Source organism: Brachyhypopomus gauderio, chromosome 9 (assembly GCF_052324685.1).
Source record: "Brachyhypopomus gauderio isolate BG-103 chromosome 9, BGAUD_0.2, whole genome shotgun sequence".
Taxonomy (NCBI): Eukaryota; Metazoa; Chordata; class Actinopteri; order Gymnotiformes; family Hypopomidae; genus Brachyhypopomus; species Brachyhypopomus gauderio.
Window position 1 is genome coordinate 21,741,877 of NC_135219.1, and position 22,381 is coordinate 21,764,257.

The 22,381-nt window shown below is 39.3% G+C and overlaps 1 protein-coding gene across 1 annotated transcript; it reads left to right on the top strand.

The window, feature by feature from the left end:
• Nucleotides 1-14,384: 14,384 nt before the first annotated feature.
• LOC143522551 (homeobox protein OTX2-like) lies at nucleotides 14,385-17,201 on the top strand. The gene is made up of 3 exons (XM_077016251.1): nucleotides 14,385-15,060; nucleotides 15,511-15,662; nucleotides 16,003-17,201. The coding sequence occupies exons 1-3, from the start codon at nucleotides 14,964-14,966 to the stop codon at nucleotides 16,621-16,623; spliced, it is 870 nt and encodes a 289-aa protein (XP_076872366.1). The 5' UTR covers nucleotides 14,385-14,963; the 3' UTR covers nucleotides 16,624-17,201.
• Nucleotides 17,202-22,381: the final 5,180 nt, after the last annotated feature.

Consider the following 22,381-nt stretch of genomic DNA (forward strand, 5'->3'; position numbering starts at 1 on the left):
GACCTTACTCACTGTAATCTTGTTCTCTCTTTCTTTCTTTCTTTGTACACATTTTCACAGACTAAAGCCAGAAACTCAAAATATTTCAGGTGGATAAACATTGTTGAAAAATAGACTTGTATATGATTGTTGGTTATTGGTATTAAAATGAATGCTGCGTTGTTCTAACTATATGGTTGCCATCGTTTATTTGCTTCTAATTATCGAAATGAGCCCTCGCCTGTATAACTATGTCTTCTGTGTTTCCTGTTGTCATATTCCATTCCACCTCTCCTCCATCTCTATTTGTGTTTGTCCATTTCACGCTGAGCAGCACAAAGCAGGTCCTGGAGAGGAGAGGACTTTAATTAGTTTCTGTTAAGTTAATTAAGAGGGAAAAGTTTGGGGTTGAGGTCTGAACAAAAGCGGGTGCAGCCAGTCGCAGGTGTTCTAGAATGTCTGCCAGATTCCACTGGCTAGATTAAGATGGCTCCACCAGAGCCTCTCTGCAGAAATCTGCTGGAGAGGGAATGGAGCTCTTACAGAAAACCCTCTCCTTTAAAAAGAGGTGGACTTGTGTCCCCACTTCCTGCCATGGTTATATAGGCTTGCATACAGAGTGAATGTTAGTGGCCAACTCTATAATATCATATAACTGGGAAAGTTGCTAAACAGTTATAAACAGTTACTGGATATAGTAAAAGTAGATTATACCAGTCCTCTGTATAGTGCATGCCATTGTATCCATCTGTCACTTTGCTGATTAGTCCAAAGGATGACAATGTGGAGACAACATACTTTACCTTGTTCATGGGTGACTGGGACCTCCCATATCTCAGACACTGTTTTTGCAAGAAATGAGGCAACCAGCTGAGCCTCATTTTGATTCTTAAATGCTGACAGTGACCCCCACTCTCTGGTGAATATGTCATCTGATCAATCACATGCTCATACCTCACACAGAGTTCTGAGGGAGCAACCACTCATCATGTGATCTTACTTTTCCCTCCATTGTCTGCAGTGCAAGTGAGTTTCGAGTGTAGAATGAATAGTATTTTTTTTACACTTAAGTCAATTTGAGTGACTTAACACTGATGTGAATGCATTTATTTATTTATAATTTTGGTTTTATGTGACAGAAGAACACACACGCTCTCCAAGAGCTGCTTGGAGAGAAAAGGCGAACTTTCTGACTACGAAAAATGAAAATTTTTGAAAAAGGTTTGAAATAAAAGTAAACCTAAGGATTTAAAAGCACTTTTGGGACACCCCCCCCCCCCCATTTAAAGAGTAGTGAGGAGAATGTGAGGAGATCTAGGTTTACAAAGAGAATCCAAGGGCTTGGATGAAAGCCCCAAGACTGAGGAGTGTGGAAAAATAAAGAGATGCGAGCAGGAGAGATAGAAGGAGAGAAGGAAGATGAGAACGGGATGAGATGGAGATGAGAAAAGAAGCGACTCTACCCTGGCAGCCCTGGCACGCTCTGGACCCCTTACTGTCTTATCGTCCTGGGGCCTTTTTGACGGGCGCCAAGACAGCAGGGAGGAGAGACAATCGGGCAACAGCACAGCAGCAAGCTTAGGGCGTAGAGGGAAAGAGGGTGGGGTGGGGGTGGGGGTGGGGGTGGGGGGGAAGGGGGGGGGGGGTTGAGGAGTCATAGGAGAGAGGGTCCATAGGGATGAAACCAAAGTATAGAGAGCATTGGAAAGAAGGAGGATAAGAATGATTACAGGACAGGGAGGGCTAAAGTAAAAAGGAAAATTAGGAAAGGCGGGATAGACATAACAGATGCGGGGGGACTAAAGGGGGAGACGCATAGAAAAGAGGTTGAAATGGTGGTGTGATACAAGTGAGGGTGAGGAGCTGAGCGATAAGAGAGGAGGAGGAGAAGGGTGGAGGTGTGAATCGGTGGGGGTTGGAGAAGGGTGAGAAGGAAAGTGCAAGATGGGGTTGGGATTGGGGGGGGGGGTGTTAGGGAGCAGAATACCTTGCTTTGCACTCTTTATCATAGCCACAGATCATGTTGTTTGCACACTCATCCAAATCAACCATCTGCTTGAGTTAGATAAGCCTTTTCCAAGCCTGGCCATTGAGCACACACATGGAGATAGGAGGCAAAAGTGAGCAGTTTCAATGAAGCCAAACAAAAATAAAGACCTCTGAAGAGCAGGTTAGATTAATGTTTTATGCTGTTTGATGATCAGCAAGTGGGGTTTTTATGGTTACTATCACAAAGTTTGTGCTAGCACAACCCAATCTCCAACATATCACAAGATAATAATTTACAGTAGCTGCTGCATCTCAAAACCCATGATGTTGAGTATCTCACTCGGTTTGCAAAAGAAGATTGCTTTGGCATTAGTTCCTACAATTATATGTGTAATTAGTCTAATACAATGCAAATGAGCGGAGGAAGCCTACCACAAACTATCATAAAAATCCTACATAGGCCTATTGAAAAAACAAAAATATTTCCGTTTATTAAGTTTGTTTAAAAGCACATAAGTTAACAATTTAATGTTCAGCTTTTATTTTCATTGCTCAGTACAAGCATATGACAGCGGTACAGTCTTCTGTGTATCAGCTATTGACAGCACTCCTGAATTGAGAAGGTTAAGGCCTCCCTCAAGAGACACCATGGTAGAACCAGGACTTCCACTTCAGAGCCCAAGCCCCCCCCCCCCCCCCCACTAGCCCACCACTGTCCCAGGGTGACACTTTTTCAGGAGTTGGGTGTAACTCTGTAGTTGGTTTTCCATCCACCAAGTTTTGGTGAATTATGAGAAAAGCAAAAAAAAAAATCCAAAATAACTCACCCAAATAACGCAAAAGTGTTTTACGGTAAAGCCGAAATGTGAAAAGTTTTTTTTCTAATAAATTATGACGTATCGTATATGTTTCGCTTATTTCGATGTCGCAGCAGCCAACGTCACCTAAAGTATCTTCGCATAACTGTAGTGGATGAAAACGCGATTGTATTCTCATTTCTTCTTCAGAAATTTCGAAAATGCGCACATTCGCAAAACATTTGCAACATATTGTTCACTTCATTTATCATCAATGTACAACACTGTTCGAGTGGTATAAGATGGCAAACCATACTTTAAACATGTTAGAATTGAGAGGTAAAAATAATATCTGCCCTACACCAATTGCCCACCCCTTACATCACTTTTAAAGGCTCTGCATTAATAATTCTAAAAGTGCACGTGTGTGTGGATGAAAGAACACCAACCATAATCTATATTTCTCTTGTGTAACTCAAAAAAATAAACCACAGTCAAATGTTAAATTATGGTGCTGCACTTCATTTGTAGACTTCACCTGTAGAGCCAGAACTGGCTTTTTCCTGTTTATTACCACAAATATTTAAATAACTTGAGTTATCAAATTAGTGATAAAATTATTCTGCTATAGGTATTTTAGACATCCAATAGAAAGCCTATACTGTTGATATGTATGTAATTACAAAATTATATTTGATAATTGTTTGATGGAAGAAATCTTGAAAAGCAGCTGAAAAGTAGTTCTGATTTTTTTTTAAGTAGCTAACCCACTCCCTCATCCTCATGAAGATATTGAATGAAATTATAATGTTATCCATTTCAGTCAAAAATAGACTATATTCACATATAAGATCATTTATGAAGCTGTAGTAAAGTCTGCATTTGGAAGTAATATGCTGTTTAGCTGACTAAATTGTTTTCTACGCTCTCATTTAAAATATGGATGCCAAGCAGCAGCTGATACTGTAAAGCAGAGGCATGTAGTGTGTGTGACAGGTTGATTTTGTATGTGTGTCTTTATACACAGTAAACAAGTTTCTATGTATGCTTCTCTTTTAAAAGCATTTTTTACCTTTCAGATTATCTGTTCTTGGAGTGAGATCTCCAGGTTATGTGTAGCAGATACTGGGCTTGCATTGCGGCCCATTAGGGCCTAGTGTGAAGCTAGAGGTTGGGGGATTGGGGGGATTAGAGAAGGCCAGTTGGATCATTTTACAGCCGCCGGACCCTGGCCACCCCCTAGCCTTCTGAACAATGAGGATTAAACCCCTCTTGTTCCTAAACTCTGAAAACTGCAGGGCAACAAAGACTGTATTCCTTCCATCCCTCTTACTGCAGGAAAGGCCGAATCCCAGATAATTTCCTCCCCATTGCAAAGGGAGATGAACATGTATACACGGATGATAAAATGTAAAACAAATGACTTGCAAATTTACATACCATAGTTGCATGCTATTAATTAATCTATCCTAAGGTTTAAGTAATTTCAGAGACTGATGCTGCCCCCAGGCAAGGTCAATCAATTACCAACATTCCAAAGTCTTCGGCTATAAAGCTATAAAGCTTTTCCAAATGAGATTAGTAAAGTTGGGTTTTTGAGGGTTAGTGACATGGATTTAGGAGACAAGACATTTCCACATAGACTGATGTAGTCAAATATATTTGTCATTGGGGGCTTAAACAGGTCATTTGTAATTAGTCAATCTCAAACATTTGTTTTAGACCATATTAGGAACATATAAACAAGCACTGTTCAAGGCCCTTTCCACCTCTTCATGTTCGCAAGTGTGCTGTTGGATGGCACTTGCTCTTTTTTCCTTCTTGTACATTTTGTAAACACTTTGTAATGACATAGTTATTACACACAATTAATGAGATAAATTAACATGAAATAATCAACACAAGAGAAAACTCTATATTTAACCATTTGATGGATAAGGGCAAAATTACTGCTGTGAAGCTCACGTGCATGAAATCTGTGGTGAGCATCAAGTGACAAAGTAAAGTTTTTGTACATATATACATATAGAGTGTTGTTCTTTGCCATGCAAAAATTTTAAAAAGTACAGAACAGGGAAAGAGGACAAAAAAAAGACAAAGACAGTGAAAAAAGATGAGGTGTGGGTGGGGGTGTGAAAGGTGGATTTGGGGACCCCATGACCGGCCTGGCCCCAGCTGAATATTCCAGCTTAAAGACTAGCAGCAGTAGGGCGGAGTGGGGCAGGAGAGAGAGGGATGGAGCCGATAAAAGGCCCTCTATTCGGAGGAACGGAGTGAAAAAGAAAAAAAAAAGCAGAAAGGGTTTGCATCGCCTCTCCTGATGGCCTGTCAAAGCCAATCAGTGTTTAGGGCCTTTGGAACATTGCTCGTATCACAGGCCGCTTCTAACAATGGTGTCCGGCAATGGCCGCCACACTCTTCAAATCCAATTTGGATCGTCAAGGACAGGTCCACTGAGAGGGGCGGGTGGGGGTGTGAGGCCGGGGTTTCATCCAAACTATTCAACATTCATGTGGGAATGGATGGTAAGATGGCATGAAATGAGGGGAGGGCTCCTTGTTCCACCTTTCGGTCCCACCCTCTCTTTTTTTTTGCCAACAAGTCCAGCCTATTTGGGATTTCTTTAAGGTTAAAACTGTGGAGAACATACATTTTGGGTTTTTGGTTGCGGACCTTCTGGTTGACAGGTGATCCACAGCCATTGAGTATCTGATTCAAAATGGCCCAAATCATTTTTTTTAAACCAGGGGTGACAGTGCATTGAGCCTTAAAGAAATGTGAGGTGGAAGTCTTGAGGTTCAGAGAGGCACCTTCTCCCCTAGAGAGACGAGGTCCTGAAAAGACAGGACCTCCCTAAGTCACATTGTCAAACAAATCCTCTATGAAGAAAGGAAAGCTGCCCCGTGTTTATTCCTTTTAGTCTAGTTAAGCTAGTAGTTCTGTGGCCACTTTTGGAAGCTTGTGGTTTTTCCACTGGACCTGGTAAATCCCTCTCTGCTTTTGCACTGGCTGAAGCTATGGGAGCCATCTTTCCCACACGCTTCCCACTCCACTCCCAATCTCAATCCCCCTCAAGCCAGTGTTTACCCGTCAGCCCAAACAATGAGCAACTCTTGGCAATTAAACTGCATTTTTAGGAGGGGATCCGTGGCGCAGTGGTCTAATGGCATTACTGTTGGGACGATTCATCCACTGAATAGTCAACAGGATTTTGCTTCTCATGGGGAGAAATACTACTTTACCAAGTTACCAGTATTACAGGGCTTTACCAAAGCTTAGGATTCAGGGTTCACAGATTACTGCCCCCCCTAAAGGTAGCAGAAGAACAGGAGGAATTCTGGGCTTGGGCTGCTGGACTGGCTCCACCACAACCTCCATCAACACATCCTCCACCACTCATCACTAACTTGTATGTCATCTGTGCTTGTACATGACTTTTGACTGTATTAAACCTGCTGACTTTTGACTGACCTTAAACCACCACTGGGTGGGGGAAGTGAGGAGTGACACATAAACTGACCAATATGACTGAATTGGTTATTCAACCGCCTATTATTCAGAAGAACATCACAAAAAATGGATCAATCGAAGTCAGAACCATTCACCTAGACACACATCGTGAAACCAGACTGCCTGGGTGGAATAATACAGCAAGCCTATATGTGCACTGTGTGGGCTTATAAAAGAAAACATAAAAGTCCAGAATATTGTACCATTATAAAACAGTATAACTTCCTTCTGCTCTCAGAACTCAAAAACGAATGCCCTAATTTTAACCACAGCCCTGAAGTCAGCAAAATATAATTATTTAAGACATTATAATATTTCACAGAAGAATTGTTTTATAGGGAAATTCCACTAGGTTTAGCCCAGTGAGTCACATCAGAGTTACAAACTTGTCAAGAATAGCGATGCAGTGTGCTTCTACATCAGTGGTCACTCCTGCCTCACTTTGTAGCATACAGCACATGCTGACCCCTGACCCCAGCAAAGCTGAGCTTGACTGGGTGCTTGGAGAGCCAAAGACACAGCCAACTCCATTACCTCACAATGAGAGGCTAATTACTCCATTAGTACTCCACAGAAGCATAGCTGTAGACAGCTTGTCCCTGCTTTCCCTACCAGCCATTTTAATTACCAGTCTGTTCCCTGTCTCTCTTCCAATATCCTTTTTGTGTTTTATGCACAATCCTTATGATTCTGGATAGAGGGTCTTGTCACTAATTAACTGCTGTAAAAAGTAAGACCGTGACTTCAATGACCTAACTTTATGAGATTATTTTTCCCTATGCTGAGCAGTTCTTCTTCTCTGTCTCACTTTCAGTCTGTCTCTCTCTCTCTCTTTGTGTATGTGTGTCTTTCTTCAGATGTTCTTGAGACAAATTAATTAACTGACACATACTGTAATGAAGACTGGGATTCAAAGAAAACTCCATCCTATTTACTCAGTTTAATAATCTCAACATAGGATCTGTTGGACAAAACACAAAATATATTGTCATGACACTTTAAACAGTGTGGTGTAAAGTGAATGTCACTTTTATTTTGACATTCCTGTTTTATTACTGATACACAAACGGGTACAACACAGCACAAGAACATAGTCCTAAATAGCTGCTATTCATATCACAGAGATAAAAGGTCTAATGTGTGTAAATATATAGGTAAATAATTAAAATATCTTGATAAATGGTCAGCATTTGCATATTTAATGGTACATGGTAAATGTTTGCTTTGACTCAGTTGAATCTGCTCACATATTTTTAACTTTTCCATCTGTATATTCATCCCAACATAACCTCCTATTAAATCTCAACCATTTTATCAATCCATTCTTTAGTAATACTTTATATGCTTTTCCAGCTATACAGTATTATTGTTGTGGCTGTCATTTTACCTTTATTCAAGTAAATTCTTCTGTCCTCAGGGAGGTATCTCTAAGGTTGTAATGTAGCATATTTGAACTATTTTTAGAGATTTGTAACAAAAGTTATAGACGTTTCTCCAAGTGATCTGAAGAAAAAGAATTTTCACCTTGTCACATTAAGAGCACAAAGCATAACTAACTATGCCCAGTCTATAAAATGTAGATGGTGGGCAAAACATTTTCCTTTAACCTCTCTAATACCTCTACCTACACTTCACTGAACTCTTAGGCATTGGGTAATTTTGGGGAATATTACAACAAAGATCTTTCTGCCTTGCTGTCTGAGGTTCCCATGTGTCACTGTTTAGCTGATCAGATGTTCTACACAATATACATATTCTGTGGGCTTCATGCAACTCATTAAAACATACAATAACTACAGTGCCTTATTTGTAAGTATTTCAGATGCAGAACTTTCCTCTGTCTTCACAAAACATCAATTCTCTTTTATGCTATACTTCACTAACAACGTGTACTCCATTGTGTAAACCATTGTTTCTATGCATTTTTATTTGTTCATATTTCAGGATTGTGCCAACGGGATGACTAGGGTTCCTGCAAATGTAATTGTCATGGGTGGTGATCACGCAGAATGAGAGAAGCAGACACCCAAGTCTCAGGGAAAAAATGGGCTTTAATAACAAAAAGGTGCTCTAACATAAAACACTTGATGGTCAAAAATAAGAAATAATAACCAGCGATGGGCTGGTGTAAACATATGACATCAACAGACAAATGACCCTCAGGTGGAGAACACATCATGTTATATACTTTAAAAGATACCACTACCCATTTTGCCTTCATCATCGCATAGATGAAAAGTGCTAGAAATGGTCCTAATAGATTTTGGTCCTTATAGACATGATAATATCATGTAGTTGCTGAAGATATGTTAGCTGCACATCCATGATTCAAATTGCCCATTCCACCACAACGTAAAGGTGCTCTGGTGGATTGAGATCTGGTGACTGTGAATCTCATTTGAGTTTAGTCAACTCATAATTTTCAAGAAACCATTGAAAAAATGTGAGACAGTTTGGGCTTTATGACATGGTGTGTTATCCTGCAGAAGGTAACCATCAGAAGATGGGTACACTGTGGTTCTAATGGGATGGGCATGGTCAGCAACAATACTCAGGTAGGCTGTGGCAATTAAATTATACTCAATTGGGATTAATGGGCCTAAATGGGCCAAGTCAATATCCTCCACAACATTAAACCACCACCAGCATCAACCGTTGATAGGATGGACCAAACCTTTCATATTGTTTATACGAAATTCTGACCTAATCATCCAAATATTGCAGCAGAAACTGACTCTTCTGACCAATCTTCAATTGTTCATCATTGGTGAGCCTCTGTGAATCACGCAGGGTTAGCGTTAGCTGACAGCAGTTGTACCCTGTGTAGTTTTCTACTACTGTAGCCCATATGCTTCAAGGCTCAATGTGTTATGTGCGCAGAGAAGCTCTTCTGTTACTGTTGCCTTTCTATTAGCTCAAACATGTCTGGACACTCTGAGCTCTGGCATTTTCAAACAGAGCACTTATATATGCATAAAAACATTACCATTTTATCAGTTTATATCTGGGTGTTCCACAGCATCTTAGCTTAGTTGTTCACTAGCGGAGGAGTGTCCCACTTTGACCTTGGAAATTCCAGTCTATTTGGCAGAGATGTTTCTGTATATTATGCCACTTGGTTATGACGTTCCATGTATGCTCATGCTAGCATCTTGCACCTCGCTGTTTTGTGCTGGATAGTCGGCATCTTTGCACAGCCTTTATCTGGGGTCCTGCCTGGCGTGATAGGTCCCAGACTCTATTGATCTTGTATTGAGAGCTTGTTCCTGTGCTGCCATGATTAGTGTCTCTGCTGTGATTAGTGTCTGTGCCTCTTTTCCAGCCAACAGTAGGATTTCTCCATATGAGCTACTCGCATTATTTGCCAGTGGTACATGCCGTGCAGGAGTTCATCCACCCATGATGGCACCTGCTCCTCCTCATTCCTCTCCACCCTGGGTTTCTGCTGTCTGAGGTATCTAAGCACCTTTGTCTCACACACACACACACACACACACACACACACACACACACACACACACACACACACACACACAGACACACACATATGTACATATATATATATATATATATATATATATATATATATATATATATATATATATATATATATATATATATATATATAAGTAATGTATATATGGTAGGTAAATTTTCTTTGTGTCTCATGTCTCTGTTTTACGAAGTGTTGGTGTAAATAATAAATATTAATTTTCATTTTTCAGATGAAATGCAGCAACAGATTTGGAAATTCATTCTGTATTCACTTGTTAATAATTTATTAATCCCTTTGGGAATTGTAGTACATGAGGAATATTTCTGTTACATTTATAGTCTTTAATAATTAAGATATTCTTGGGAGTTGATATAAATGGTGAAAGAACACCATTGATATATGGTGTTCAAAGCAAAATGATATATATTTGTTCTCTAAAAACTTTTTATACTTCACTACAAATTTAAAGAGAGAGAGAGAAAGAGGGAGAGAGAGAGAGAGAGAGAGAGAGAGAGAGAGAGAGAGAGAGAGAGAGAGTGTGTTTTCACAAAGCAGGACATTTCAGACATACATATATGTGTGTGTGTGTGTGTGTGTGTGTGTGTGTGTGTGTAAATCAAATCATATTATTCATTTGAATAATATCTGATATTTCCATTTACTTTATAAAGAAGGATGATCACTCATAACAAAATATTCAATACTGAACTTATTTTTTCACATTATGTAATATTTACACGTTACATATTTAGCATTCATTTGGATAATTTAGTACAGTATTCAGCAGTAGGGATTTTGCTGTCAAAATTAAATGTAAATTTAAATGCATATTGCTGGCATGATCCTACTAGGGTTGACTTTTGCAGTGAAGTTTTTATGGTTCCGCTTTAAGTCTTGTACAGGGTATTGTGATGATGTCTCCCTGTATCCGTTTTGTGTGTGTGTGTGTGTGTGTGTGTGTGTGTGTGTGTGTGTGTGTGTGTGTGTGTGTGTGTGTGTGTGTGTGTGTGTGAGACTTACTGGTGGATTTAGGACAAGGGGGTGCAGGTCGGCTGTTCAAAGACTGGCTTTTTGCATTGTTGGTCTGGAGGGGATTAGGGCAGTAGAATGGACCTTCTAATTAAAAAGGATAAGGAGGTAGAAAACTAGTGAGAGGCACATGGGAGAAGTAGAGGAGAGAAAGAAAAAGAGAGAAGGAACAGTCTGAAAGAGGAAAGAAGAAAGAGAAACTGTTGTTTAGTGTCATTTCTTTAGCCAGACAGCTATTCAGACCAGATTAACTTTACACTCCACTATCACTCCATCTATCCTTTACACTCCACTGTCTCACTCCATCTATCCTTTACACTCTACTATCACTCCACCTATCCTTTACACTCCCCTCTCTCTCCATCTATCCTTTACACTCCACTGGCTCACTCCATCTATCCTTTACACTCCACTGTCTCACTCCATCTATCCTTTACACTCCACTATCACTCCATCTATCCTTTACACTCCAGTCTCACTCCACCTACACTTTACACTCCACTGTCTCTCTCAATCTATTCTTTACATTCCACTGTCTCACTATCTATACTTTTCACTGCCTTTGCTGTTGTATTTCTGCCTTTTTTCACATATTATATGATGATGATTAATGTTGTTGTTTCATTGTTCTTTGACATGACACATTGTGTAAACACATCAAACAAATGTAAAAAAACATATATGTGCATTAGTATTTTATTCTGTATGTGAGGTATTTACTCCTCCCATCTACAGGTATTCAGGTGGACCTAATCAATTCCAGACTCACCCTCTTTTGCAAATGATCTTTCCCAGAAACATGCCAAGTAAATCTGTGGGCAACGGATAATCAAAAAGTAACATTTTACATCAACAACACACTTTGAAGGAGGTTCAAACAAAATACAAGCAACAATGTTAAAAATGGAAGCAATTGTGTAATATATTTAAAATGAAACTCAATGATATGGGGTTACTTGCTGCTTATTTTCAAGCCACAGAATATATAAGGGTCTCACCTTCTTCAGGCAACTATATGGAACACAGTTCCTTTCCAATGGATTCCCAGGAGCAAAATAATCACCTAAATTTATATCAATCTCACCTGAAAACTTTGACTTGTCATTCAAATTGTAGTAAAAAAAAAGCTCTGACTGTTGATATAAGAGTTCTGAGAAGGTTTTAAACAAGACTTACACATCTGTGTCTCTGGAGTTCCAATTGCTTAACTGACATTTTATACCTTGGCAGTCTGCTTATTCTTTTAAAAGTCTTTATAATTTCTAATTATAAAATTATAACAATAAAATAAACACTCTTTTTTATTTCATGAACTTAATTTAGCAGCAAAAAACTTCCCTATCACATTTCTGGATCATTTATTTGTCACTTTTTTATCTTAATTTAGATAACTTTAATTATATGTACATCCAGAGGTCAAAATGTGAGTAAACCAAAGTGCCATCATTAGATCATATTTCTATTTGCTTAATTCAAAGTATCATTATGAAACAATGCCTTTAAATTGTGTTTTAATGAGTGCAAATAAACACTATAAAAAGTACCTCGCACAAGATGTTAAAAAAAGAACATCAGAAATAAGAGCAATACATGCTAGGACCCTTAAAAAAACCCTTCAAAAACTTTTAAAATTCTTCCTGTGGTCCTTCAACGACTTTTCAATGAGAGCAGAGTTGACAGATTCCTTGTAGATGTGGTTGCGATCACAATGTCTGAAACATTTCATTCTAAATATTTCATTTAAAACATTTAATTCTAAACATTCTAAACATTTCATTCTAAACATTCTAAACATTTAATTCTACACATTCTATACATTGAATGAAATGTTTATAAATCATATTTAATGTTCTTAATATCAGATTTGTCATCCTAACAGTGGGAGAAACCCACCAGATAAGGAAGGCAGGTTTGGCCCTTTTAGAACAACTGGGTTCACTGCTCCCTGTGCTATTTAGAGATGAATTATGTATCAAATAGAAGATGAAAGAACACAGCATGGGCCAAGCCACATTCACTTGACAGAGATGAAACTCAGACATTTGTGTTTAATCCGTAAAATGACACTGAGCAAATTAGCTGTTGATTTATGCAGCCACGTTCAACATCAACCTCTAAAGACAGCTACCGTGTGCCATGATTGATGTGAATATACTTACTGTTAACTGTGGTCTATTTTACAGCAAAACTAGTTATAAAAATATCCTAATATTTCTGCAACAATTGACAGGTTCTTCAACAATTACTGGATATATTTAATATATTTTCAGGCTACTTTAGAGAGCCAAGCAAATTTTGTTGGAATTAGACCTTTAGAGTTGGAACTATATTGTTCTTAATAAATTAAATGTTATAGCTCAGGGTCAGAAAACTTCAATTTTGTCTTATGCAAGCATATGTTCACATACTAACACATACATTAGTCTACAACAATGATTGTCAATAACTCTGTGCCAAATGGGTTTGAATTAACCAAAACCTGATGTGCCTTGTGTTGGGTGTGGTCTATACTTACTTTTTCTCAGATCATGAGGTAACATAATTAGTCACTTAAATACTGATGATGAATATAATGCTTTCTATAGACCAAGCATTTCACTCACTACTTTAACTCACATCATTACTAGATTTTATTAATTGCTATTTAAAAATTATTTCTATGTTGCTAAGAAAAGTATTTTCCATCAGTTCGTAAAAAAAGGACATCGCAGGACAATTAAAGTCTATGTAGTGATATAAATGGGCATTGTTAATAACAATAACAGCATTAATAATAAAAATCATCATCATAATCATCACCATCATCATCATCATCATCATCATCATTATTATTATTATACTAATTTTAATACATATAATGAAATTCAGGGTGCGGTTTCGGTAAGTCTGCAAGGGGTTGCCTAAACAATACAAGCTTTTGTTTTATTTTCGTGACGCAGAAAATTAATCAAGTCGAAAGCGTAGCAGACTCGAGGGTAGCGTCCTGTAATCAGGGCAACGCGTGCCGTCCGGATTATCTCCTTAATTTCTTTAAAAAAAGTACAATAATTAATTCTTGTACAGGGTAATTATTATTGAGCGGATGTAGAGCAACTGGTAGACGAGTTGTCTGGAGTTTCAAGTAACAGATTGAGCGGTGTGGCCGTTAAATAGACTATACCCTTATAAAATAAGTTGAATTTTAGAGGGGGGAACCTCTTTAAAAATATACAATGGAGCAATTCCTCCTATTCCTCGTTAACGATTTTTCTACAGTTTTTTAATATTAATAAACACAAAAATATAAACACTATAAGTGGGAACGATCATTGAATACTCATTTAAACTTGCATTTTAAAAGGATAGAAGAAGCATTTTCTGTCTTTCTTTAATCATCACCTTCTCTGAGTGATTATAAGAAGTGGGGGAGTTTAAGTGGATATTTGATACGTTCTTAACAGAGAAGATGGTTTGTTTGTTTAGTTTAAGTTTGAATAATCTTTGCTAATCAACACTTTTAGAAATCCCCACGTCGAAAATCTAATTACCGGGTGCAATTAATTAAGTGGGAATTGCTCAGGGAGTGTCGACTGGAATTACAATCTTCGAAGTTCCCCGCAAGTTTCTTGTTATTTACCAAGCTGCTGTTCGCATTTTAATGACGGCCAATTCAAATGTACAAGTGCCGAGGTCTCAAACAAAGAGCAAAGCCCGAGTTTAAGCTGTGCAGTTCCATAGCCGCGATATAGAGAGCACGGACTTCGCAGCTTTGTCTCGTTGTTTATCGCCAAAGGGGCTTTTGTTATCAGCATTATTTATCTGGTCAACAGTAGCCTTTGTCTTTGCAAATGGCCCCCAGTCAGGCTGTCTACTTTGGAAACAATTAGCTCGTCCTGAAACCCACGGCCACTATGTAAATGCTGCGCCTTGTTGCGTCTCAACGTGTGTGCCTTTCAGCGACCGTGTTTTTGTTCTCCAAGAAGGCGTGTTGCAATTATGGGATGTTTAGTGGTACCGCCCCCTTCAACTACTTACGGTGTCAGCGCCGAGCTGCCGTTGTGCTTCTCGTGCCCTGTGCGTGCGAGCGATAGGCTGAGAGAGCAGAAAAAAGCGCTCGCGGACTATAAACGGCGCGCGCGTTCGGGTGTAGTAGGTGAAGCGTCTCCACTCGCCCAGGTGTGAGCATGATGTCTTATCTGAAACAAGCGCCCTACACGGTCAACGGACTCGGTCTGTCTACTTCGGGGATGGACTTGCTTCACTCCTCTGTTGGATATCCAGGTAAAATTTGTTTCTATGTGTTTATCTTCGTGACTATAGTCACATGACACTCGTCTTAAAGTAGAACAAGTCTGGTAAGATACAGATTTGCTGATATCTAAGTTGTTATTTTTGGCGCTTTGCAAAAACAAAAAAAAAAGTAAACATAACAGACAGACCAGGGACACACACACACACACACACACAAACACACATACATATATATATATATATATATATATATATATATATATATATATATATATATATATATATATATATATATATATATATATATACACCCCAAGAGTATCTTAATTATTAGAGAATAAGTGTAACAGACATACTGCTGTTGTACAACAACTCCCAAAGGCGTGTAAATTATTAACGAGTGAGTACAGAACACACATTTCCATGTATTTTACTGCATTTTTATTCATCTGAAATTTTTAAATGAATGTATATTTACAGCAACACCTCGTAAACAGAGACGTGAACGGACTACCTTCACTCGAGCTCAGCTTGACGTTCTTGAGGCCTTGTTCGCAAAGACGCGCTACCCGGACATCTTCATGCGCGAGGAAGTAGCCTTGAAAATCAACCTACCAGAGTCTCGTGTACAGGTGAGCAAGTGATGAGCAGAAGGAAAGCAATTTACCTTGTTCATGCTTTATTAGCTAAGTGTGAAATATTACCTTCGACATGAAATCTAGCACGCACGTTTTGAGATGGGCTTGTTGTGCACAATTATGTAAAATATACTTGCTAAAAAAATCCATTCCTAAATAAAATGTCACCAAACTTTGTAGAAAGTTTATAGGAAGATGTCTCGATAGATTTGTTCATAGAAAACAAGACAGCAAAAATTAATACATAAAGCGCCCCAGAATTTACAACTGATGTTTATTAAATAAATATATATATATATATAACTAAATTATGTTTTTATTTGACTTATAACAGGTGTGGTTCAAAAACCGAAGAGCGAAGTGTCGCCAACAGCAACAGCAAACACAGAACGGGACGCAGAACAAAATTCGGCCTGTGAAGAAGAAGAGTTCTCCGGTCAGAGAAGCCACCTCCGAGGGGAGTGCGAGTGCCCCCTTTACCTCCACCTCAAGCGCCACAATGCCGGCTATCTCCACCAGCACCGCCCCTGCGTCGATCTGGAGTCCGGCCTCTATTTCCCCACTGTCAGACCCACTCTCTACCTCCTCCTCCTCCTGTATGCAACGGTCTTACCCCATTACCTACACACAGGCGTCGGGATATAGCCAGAACTACACTGGCACGTCGTCTTACTTTAGTGGAATGGACTGTGGGTCTTACCTCGGACCTGTGCATCACCAGTTGGCCGGCCACGGATCCACTCTGAGCTCGGTCAACACAAGTGTGGTCGGTAATCATTTGGGCCCTCCATCCTCCATTACAAGCCCAGGCTACGGTTCATCCAGCCTCGGATACAGCGCGCCGCCAGACTGCTTAGACTACAAGGACCAAAGCGCCTCTTGGAAGCTCAACTTCAGCGCCGACTGTTTGGATTACAAAGATCAGACGTCGTCGTGGAAGTTTCAGGTTTTGTAATATTTCTAGAATGGCGAGCAACAGCGTTAGGTCCGTAGGAGATATTGTGTGCCAGCATACAAGAATCCGGGCAGCAATAAAGCTGCTAGTATAAAAGACTGGCAAAGCAATGCAAAAGACTATTTAGAGTTTTCTTATTTATTGAAAATAATATTTTTCATTAATTGATGAACTCGCAAACCAAGAGGAAATCCGCCGTTAGGACCCAACAGTTCAGCATTAAGTCTCTTAGATGTTCTTGGCAGGATAAGAGATCTTTGCATTGCAGGTTGTGTGAGTGTGCGCAGATCTCCGCAGAAGCGAATTCGTTTGTGAAATGCACTACTCTATTTATCACATGCGTTTAAGGACTTGTTTTTGTACGTTTGTTTGCTTTAAGAGACAATCAGTGTATGCGTGTTTGTGCGGAAATATCTTTTTCGTTATTTTGTCTTAATTATGTATATCTTTTTAAACTGCTGTCTGTTGTAGGCTGCCGGAGTCTGTCAATGAAGGCTGTAAATTTGATCGTTTTTATGTTGTAATTAATAACGGTAACTTATTCTTGGGTCTGTAAATAGTTTCCCCCGAATGTTAGACATATATTAAAACATTCTCAATTTGAAGGAAAATGTAGTCCCCGCGACTACATCATTTTGATTTATTTTCTGAAAATCTGCTTAATTGCGTAATACAAAAAAATACTACTGTCAAAAACAACTAACAAAGCCAAGCTAGTTAAATCTAAAATTCATTTAAATATGTCTGACCTGTCGACTAAACGACATACTGTTTAAAAATACTGATCCAGATTCAGTGTTCATTAAAAGTAGGCGGACAAAGAAATCAGATAGATATTTTATATAATTGCTAAAAGATTTGGCCAACATTTCAGCACTAGGCCATCACACTTCTCTAACTTCCCGAGTCTGAAGTATGTCTACTTTAATTGAGCCAGCAATTATTCGTCATGCTGTTAAGATAATCTTGTCTTAGGCTAATCATTGATGCTTTCATAATGATTGTCACAAGGTTTAAAAAATTGTAAAAGAAAAATTGACACTATTGGTATGCATAATTTTACTAGGTCAGACTTAAAACTCAGTTTTTATGGAGGAAAGGTTCTAGAAAACATAGATGTTTGGTTATTTGCCAATAATCAATTCAAATGAATTTAATTTGCTTTAATCCAATATCGACCTCTTTAAACACTCGTTACATCAAGTGTCAGATGGGGGTATGAGAACGCAATAATCCCCAAAGAGAATATAATCCAAGAATCTCACTGGGGAGATTCTTTGCGTCCGAATGGCAGTTCACGCGGATCCAGCGAAGTTCTTTTGTTTGCGCTTTTGAGTAAAAAACAAAAACAACCGCAAAACTGTCAGGTGCGTAGAGGTAATGTATAACAATGTGTGAAGGAAACGGAACAGTCCCTATTCTGACGATGACTACTGCAGTTATAGCAATACTGTGCACACATAATCGCTTTCTATTAAACAAGTAAATATGACCGGAATCGTCATTACTTAAATTAATATTTATACAGTCGGTGTACTATCGTCTCTGTCTAGACGTTTTTGGTAACTTAAATGGATGTCAACGGAAAAAAACTATTAACCAACGTACTTGTCCATTCAGTGGTACTGGAGTATGGCATTATTTTACGTTTAACTAATATTGGAAATTACATCTCATTTACATCTCATTTTGTTACCACGTATTTTCAGTATGGGCATTTAAAAATATGTATTTATTTAAAGCCAGTACCCCAAAGCGTTTAATCGTTAGCATGGAGCATCTCTTCCACCGCAAGCAACACATGATTATTAAGTTTAACATGGAACAATATTTGTTCAGTGTTATCTTTTAACTAACATTGGTTAATCCTATTATTTATAACTAATTAAGTGATAATTTATATATTAGCTCAAATGATAATGATAACCAAAATGAATGCGATTATTATCACAGTATAATATATATTAGATAAAAATATCATATATTTTTCCTATGATATTAGAATGTATTGTTATCATCATCATTATCATCACTGATTATTATCATAATTTTTTTGTTTTTCAAAGGGTTCCACGTGGCCCCTTGTTTTTATAGAAATAGCAGGTATAGATTTAGGATGATCAGAATCGTCCATATGCATATGTTTTGAGGAATATGTTAATATTCCTATATATACGAGGTAGATCATAGTGGTGGACGGCTATAGTGACACAGCATGTACGGAGCCTAGCTAAAGCATAGGTTACTCAGGCACTGCTGCCATGGTCAATGATCTAATACTTATACTTATACAGTAGGCCTATATGGCAAAAAACCGGAAACAGCCAAGGATATGCCCTCGTCAGCGTGTCCAGAATACGACTTCCTTTGAGCTCTAACAACGTCAGCTGACGCCCCCTCGGGCGTTCCGAGCGTGACCATGAAACGTCAAAAACGTATCAAAATGTTTTAGAAATAAATGAACATTTACGAGCAGTTACGATCAATGGAATCTGTTGGGATGCGACGCATTTCAAAAACGTGAAACGGCTGCAAATAGCCTGATAGCAAAGAAGCAAAATAAATACTATTTATGGTTGCAAGACACGAGACATTTTAAATGTTAATACTCAATATAAAGATTTAAACATTACTATGCTATTGGTTTTCATATACTTTGCCAATATTGCAATCGTGAACTTAAAGTTATCTTGTCAGTAAAATTGATTACAATAGGCGATTGAATATTTATTTTTTGTCTTACAGTTCAGTGCTATGACTGCTTGATAAATATACAGACATATATGATGAAAATAGCATGAAAAATCAGTAATAACGCAACAACAGTGCATTTCAGTCTTGCAGTAATCCTAATAATGCTTACTGGTATATTTTTACAGTAAACAACAACAATAATAAATGATAACAACAACAGTAATAATAATAACTTTTAAAACCACATAATATGAACCAGGTTCAAAGTACATTTTGCTCAGTGTCTATTTATTTGTAGAACTTATTTTGAACTTATTTAACTTATTGTAATGCTGCATTTTGTTAAAAAATATAGTGAATCCAGTAATTTGATGATTTTAGTTATCCTCACTGATAAGTAAAAACAGGGGTGCAAGTTAGGAAAATAGAAGACTGCAAACTGTAGATTGTCATTTATATTTGAGTGGAAGAGCCTTTGTTAGGTTAATAAAAAAATATTTTGTGTGTGTGCGCTGGGGCAGGGCATGGACATCTTTACAACTGTAATTATTAGATCTAAGCATATGTCCATAACCAGATCAATACTCAAACAATCATGGCCTGGGGGCATTAATAAAAAGAGCTCTCTTTAAATGCAAAATAAGTTAATAGGATCATATGGGCTAATGGGTGAACTTTGTCATGCATAATGTTGTTATGCATTGAAAAGCATTTCACAATTTGGGGTGCTTGGTGAAACCCATTCACCATTACTGACCCTTGCTACAAAACTGTAAAACATTTGAAAAATAACAACCTCTTTTGTTTTTAATAGGGTCACATTATGTATCAGTCGGTACTGAAGGAGAAGAGCAGTAACTTGCCACAAGTTTTATCTGTAACAGCATCTGTTTCACTGAGACATACGTGCTGGAATCGTTTACCTTTAAGGCAGATAACTGGGCCTTATGACCCGTTAGTGGTGGTACTGTGAGACAGCATCTCACTCAAGACACACATCATCCTGCCTGTTCGTCTCTCTAGATGTGCGCGCCATCATTTAAGCGTATCCCCGTTCAAAGTGCTCCCTCCCTTCTCTGTTCCAACTAGCCGGGCCGGGCCCGTGGCCTTAGAGCAGGTACACCTGCACCCCAGTCTGCCTGGCGAGCACCAGTGCCCACTGTGGGCCAGGCCCATGGCCCATTAGCTCATCAGAGTGTGAGGCGTCCCGCTGACCTGGATCACACTCATAGTGAAGAATTCCTGGCAAAGGTATTATTTCCAAAACACCACTAAAGAGTGCGCGACTGCTTTCGAACTTGTGCTTGTCCGGGTGCCGTTCCCCGTTCTTCGTGATGAGTCTTCGTGAGTCCGGGGGCTCGGGGGGGTCACGTGCGGGCACGTAGTGGAGGGTAATTAATGGCGCCCCTGCGCAGCCTCATCAAAACGATCCTGCGTTGTGAACATGCACACACATCCACACATGAGCAGATGGGCAGGTCGTAGAGGAGCGAACGCTACTTCTGCCTTTGTCAGCAGATGCCCATTCCCAACCCTCCCCTTCTCTTCTGGCCCACCTGTTTATGGCTGTGCGTGGCTCTCTCCGCGCATGTCTGGAGGTTAGGCTCATGAATGCTGGCACGCGCAGGTCCGAGGGCCCCTTACGTCGGTGTCGGCGGCGCCCGGTTCCGCCCACGTGAATCCGATTGTGTACACTTTATTAATGGGCTGCGTGCAAAGAGTGGGCGTGCATCTGTGTGCAATGGTCACGGCAGTGCAAACCGCGCGCGTGTGCCTGTGTGTGTTTGTGAGCTGCGTATGGCAGGGTGTGCGAGTGTGTGTGCTGGTTGGCGTTCCCCCCCCCAACAACCACCCCCCCTCCACCTCACCCCCTCTGCACCCTGCTGCGGCCACACGCCTGGCCACCTGTTCTGGGATTAGGGTGCGTGCGGATTACACGCGTCACAATGGAAATACACTACTGAAAATATGCCATGCAGACTAACAAAGGCAGCACTTACAGCCGCCTGCTCAGTGTAACAATTGGGCAGTTTGAGAGAGAATTCTCATGATGCATGCAAACAATAGCAAATGTTTTTGCTGTATTATTACATTCATTATTAGTTACATTTCAGATTTTTATCACAGAGAAAGGCATATGGATACACGGGGAGAAAACACGTTTAGTAAACAGGTGATATTTTACTTATTATGAGTATGGGGTACATAAAAAAACTTAATTAAATTTTAGTAACTTAAGTACCGCAGTAACCATTAAACAGAAAGGAATTTAGTAAATGGCTTGCATTGTCTGTTTGCGTCTGATGTCAGATGCGTGTGTGTGTGTGTGTGTGTGTGTGTGTGTGTGTGTGTGTGTGTGTGTGCTTACTCCGTTGTCTAATTATGACCCATAAGAACCCCATGGCCTACATTCAGAAACAAAAACACTTTTAATGCACGGAAAAGGATGAATGAGCCGCGAGGGGGAGGGGCTGGAGTTTTAAAACAACAATAAAATACAGACAGCACATCATGCAAACTCAAAGAGCAAACAGAGGAAGTGATGACAAATATGTTACGACCCTGTCTAGGCTGGGGGCCATAACACAGAATGGATATGTTAACGGGACCAATGAATAATGAGATGAAAAACGTGAACACCACTAATGATACACTCAGACACACAGAGTAATATTTTCAGATTTCAGCGTCATGTGTGCCCAGTCTCTACATGCTTAATGTGACATAATAAGTAACCTGAAGTGTTTTTTTCCCCAGCTCACAGTCTGTCATGTGACAGTCTCAGCCTTTACTTTATGTTACATTTTCTTTCAGTCTTTTTGGATGTAAATCAAAGAGCAGGATAATAGGACATGTGTAGAGCACGGTAAACCATAAAAGTTGATCCTTGGTGTGTTTTTTGGGTGATGGGGTTCCATGCTGTTCCCCTCTCATTCAGATATGACCTCTTTAGCTCCGAGGGTTACTGAAGCATGAAAGGACTATCACAAGATCAAAGATGGCCGACTATAAAAGCCACTCATTTTGTCTGACCTCAGCTATGTCACAACTTACTGTTGTTTTA